This window comes from Citrus clementina, unplaced genomic scaffold (assembly GCF_000493195.1).
Source record: "Citrus clementina cultivar Clemenules unplaced genomic scaffold, Citrus_clementina_v1.0 scaffold_9, whole genome shotgun sequence".
Lineage (NCBI taxonomy): Eukaryota > Viridiplantae > Streptophyta > Magnoliopsida > Sapindales > Rutaceae > Citrus > Citrus x clementina.
In genome coordinates, this window is record NW_006261964.1 from 22,952,731 (window position 1) to 22,957,507 (window position 4,777).

Sequence of the window (4,777 nt, forward strand, 5' to 3'; positions counted from 1 at the left end):
ATGATGATTATAGAAGACAAAAGCGTAAGGACAAGCATGCTAATGTTGAAACCAAGCAAATGCGGCACCTTCGGAAAAAAAAAAAAAGTAAGGTTTTTCAGAGCATGGTAATAGTAGTGAAACAATGAATGACACATGTACAAAAAAGAATATAAAAGCACACAATATTAAAAGACAAACAAAATTAATTACAGGATAAAAAATACACCACAGGATAATAATTTTTTATTTTTATATAATTTTTATTAAATTTTGTATTATTTTCTATGCATATATCATTATTCATAATCATACCGAGTGCACGTCGTAAAAACTGCACATGAAGATGTGTTATGGCTTCATTTCATCATCCAAGACGCATCCTCTTATCCAATTACTTTTTAAATTCTTTACACCAGTGGACCACAAAATAAGACAACCTGGACCTACATGCATTTACACAAACTGAATCGCAAACAAACTCTGCTTTGATCTCTTTCATTGAACCTGAACGAGAACTGTCAATGATAGACAGCCAACTTTGATTGAACTTGGACTAGATCGAGTAATAATAGAGAGCCAATTCTAAATAGTAGCGAATTCAAAGGATTAAATTACATAATAACAAAATGTAATCAATAATAAAATTTTATACATTAATGAGTTTGTGGAGGTTACTTTAGTAAATTTAATAGGGCTAAATTAAATAATAGTAAATTTGACTACTGTAAACATTTATTTTTTTAATTAAAGTATGAGCTTTTATATGTTTCATAGTCAAAATTTAAATTTTATAGGTTTATGAATTTATAGACCTATTTTTATAAATTTAACACGATTATTTTAATAAATTTAATGGTTCTAATTAATAATTCAAACAATTATCTCATTAATTATTTTTAAATTATTTTCTCCATTGGAAGCTTGAACTCCTAATGGTCATGAGGTGAATCTGCCTTTAAACTCCGCCATCTTAACCCCATAAGAGAGCAAAGTCGTAGTTCAATACTTCTATAGATACCTTTAACAGCTTAAATTAATGACAAAATTATCCCAAAAAAATTCTCTAAGTGGAGTTGATGTGGGCTCATTGATGAAGTCCATACCATCATCTTTGCGAAGAAAAGGGAATCTTTGAAAATTAAAGGAAGAATGAAAAGTTCGGTCAAAATTTAACGCTTTATGAGCTTGTCCTCGTTCTGGGCTTCCGCAGATAGACCATACCAAATTAATTTCTAACTAAAATTTGTCTGTTCGTCTACTACATCAAATTCTAAAACCTATATAAAGAAGAAACGAAACAAGTGATCAGTAGATTTATCTCAATTCTACATTGTCAACACTTATTTAGAAAAAAACAGAAAAGATGGCAGATATGTTCGTTAAGCAGGCAAAGCAATACGCGGAAGCACGACCAAATTATCCAGAAGAATTGTTCAAATTCATTGCCTCTAAAACACCCAAACACGAGCTTGCATGGGACGTCGGCACCGGAAGCGGCCAGGCCGCTGCATCCGTAAGTTTACTTTTCACATCTTTAGATTTTATTTTTGAATAATACAAAAGTTCCATATTAATATTTCAGAATTCTGATCCCAAGCTATAAGAAAGTTGAATTATATAATTGTTAAATTCAGGGATAGCAGAAATTCTCATGGGATGAGTCTTGAAGGATTTTTCCCATTTGTGTAGGGTGTGGGAACAATTTTATATCTCAATTAAAATTCGGGGAATGAACATAGATAACTTAACACTCAATATCTTATACAAGGAGAAGATGAGGATTCAGTGAATTCCTCATCTCTCTCGTTTCCCCATTTTTTATTTTAATTTTTAATTTTAATTTTATTTTATTTCTGTTAAAATTTTTAGTAATTATATTTAAAATTTAAATTGTGATGGTATGGATATAAATAAAAAAAATATCACAATAGATATGAACACTTGAAGATTGACGAAGATAATTTTCTTAATGATTTATACCATGTGACTTTTATGTATGTGTTCAACCCTGAAGTTCTATTTTTACTTAATTTCATAGATTATCTTGTAATTTTGATGACATTAATTTAATTAGTTTGATGAAAATGATTTTAATGATTGAAATTTGTTTTGATGTATTTGTGTTGTTAAATGATTTATATTTTTACTTTAATATGATTAAATCAAGTTAAAAAATCAGTTGTTCGGGATCGAGTGTCTTTGGGGATCTCCATCCCTATCCTCAAGCAATTTTAAAAAGGATGGGGAGAGTACAAGGATACAAGTAGAGTATCAGAAATAGATACAGGAATGTCGATCTCCTCCCATTGCCAATCCCTAGTTAAATCCCTATTATTTTCATTGATTAATTATGTATGTATTATCTACAAATCAATATCCACATTATCTCGAAATTTAGTCGTGAGACTAGTACAGAAAAATCTTATCTAACTACCAAGGAGGGAACTAGAGTATCCCGGCAACCTTGAGGATGAAAAAAAAAAAAAACACAAAAACTGAGTATGGGTTGAAATTTCACCATGTCTATGGAATTTTTATATATGGCCTTCTCAATTTTGTGTACTTTTGTTATAGCCTCCTATATTTTATATTTTTTCTCAATTATATGTCTTCAGCTTGCACCAATCTACAAGAATGTCATTGCTACAGACACAAGCCCAAAACAGCTAGAATTCGCAATAAAGCTCCCCAACATTCGGTATCAACTTACTCCTCCAACCATGTCCATAACTGAGCTTGAACAAAATGTGGCAACACAATCAAGTGTAGATCTAGTGACAATTGCTACAGCACTACATTGGTTTGACTTGCCTCAATTTTACAAACAAGTAAAATGGGTACTCAAAAAACCTAATGGAGTAATAGCGGCATGGACCTACTACTGGCCCAAAATCAACGAGTTCGTAGATGCAGTTTTCAAGTCATTTCACTCCGTTGATTATGAGCCATTTCGGGAACCACAACCTAAATTGGTGGAGAACAAGTACATGAGCATTGATTTTCCATTTGAGCCTGTAGATGGGGTGGATAATACGGGGCCGTTTGATCAGTTTGTTTTAGAGAAGTTGATGGATTTAGATGATTACTTAACGTTCATACAGTCAAGTTCAGGTTATCAGACGGCTAAGAACAGGGGTGTTGAGCTTTTGACAGACAATATGATGGAGAAGTTTAACGTTGCTTGGAATTCAGATGGCCAGAGTAAAAAGGTTGCTCGATTTCCACTTTATCTGAGAATTGGAAAAGTAGAAAATTAATAATAGTTTATTCAAGCTTTAATACATATTGTTGATGATGAATCTAGTCGAGTTGATTTGTCGGCTTGCAACCAGACCTCCATGTCAGTATTTAAATTTATACGTAGGAGAGCGGTTTGTCAATCTCTTGAATTTTCAGCAGGAATCCACGAACTCGAACAAAATTCTCCACGAACACTTACTATAACAGAAATCAATAATTGGCATTAGAAGTTTTTCTGGCGTTGAAATTAATTTTTTGGATTTATTAAAAAAATAGAAATAGTCCCTGGTTTTTAGTATAACAGAAACAGAAAGAAGACACGTCCATAAAGAGAGTGAAAAGTAAAAGATAGTCTAAAGAGAGAAAAGTTGAATTTGCAATGAATCACTTCATTTTTATGAAAATTTAGATACTAAGCTTGGAGTATAAGTTGTGAAAACCGAACGTCTTGTTGCTTCATTTCATCATCCATGGTGCATTCTCTTCATTCTCTGTATCGGTTCTAATTTTATCGGATGTTCCAAAGAGACCACGATGGATCCTGTGTTTCCATTAATATTAAAATTCTTTACAACAATGAACCACAAGGTAAGACAACCCGGACCAACATTTACAATAATTGAAGCACAAAGGAAAAAAGCCAAGTCCATGCCTATTTAATCTTCGTAAGTTTTAAAAAGTTAAAAATGAAAAATCGGGGTCAAAATTGAACACTTCTAAGGTTTCCCAAGTTCAATTTGGCTTCGCCTGATAACTCCTACCATATTAGCATCTTAATTTTACTGATATAATGTTACAGCCAGCTTTAGTTTTTATTTTCTTTAATGGCCCCCCGTAGAACCAAAACCCTGGATTGCTACCTACCCTAACTTTATATTTGTATGTAAATTTTCAACCAGCTGGGGTGTTAAAAAATGTTATAGGCTCAGACCCAAGCCCCAAACAATTAGAATTTTGAACAAAGCTACCGACGATTGGATATCGCTGCACTGCACCACCAATGTCCTGAACTTGAACAAACTGTCGCAGCACAATCAACTATAGATCTAGTGACAATTGCTCAAGCCGTGCACTGGTTCGACCGAGTCATTTTTAGTTTTACAATCAAGTCAAAGGGGTACTCAAAAAATCCAATGGTGTAATAGCTACGGTGGAGCGGCACAGTCCCAGAAGTGAACATATCCATCGATGCAGTTTTCAAACCGTTTTACACCGTTGATTATGAACCATATTGGGACAACGTTAATCGGTGGAAAACAAGCACATGACAGATTTTCGTTTGAGCCTTCGGATGGAGTGTTGTGTAAATTAGCAAGTGTACGTACTAGTTGACTCAACTAAAATAATGAAGAGTAGAGTATCATTCCACGAAGATTGTATATCTTATTAGATACTGAAATTATTCTAACTCTAATTTATTTGAATAACCAAATAAGTGAATTTAAATTACAAACTTAATAAAATAAAATAACTAAAAATTAAATAAAGATGCAAGTAGTAATAGAAATCACTAAGAGATTTAGACACTATGACATCTGGTTTCACCATAACCAAT

The 4,777-nt window shown here is 32.8% G+C and overlaps 1 protein-coding gene across 1 annotated transcript; it reads left to right on the forward strand.

Annotated features, from left to right (window-relative positions):
* Positions 1–1,217: 1,217 nt before the first annotated feature.
* LOC18032171 (putative methyltransferase DDB_G0268948) lies at positions 1,218–3,328 on the forward strand. Its single transcript, XM_006421218.2, has 2 exons — positions 1,218–1,495; positions 2,598–3,328. The coding sequence occupies exons 1-2, from the start codon at positions 1,346–1,348 to the stop codon at positions 3,237–3,239; spliced, it is 792 nt and encodes a 263-aa protein (XP_006421281.1). The 5' UTR covers positions 1,218–1,345; the 3' UTR covers positions 3,240–3,328.
* Positions 3,329–4,777: the final 1,449 nt, after the last annotated feature.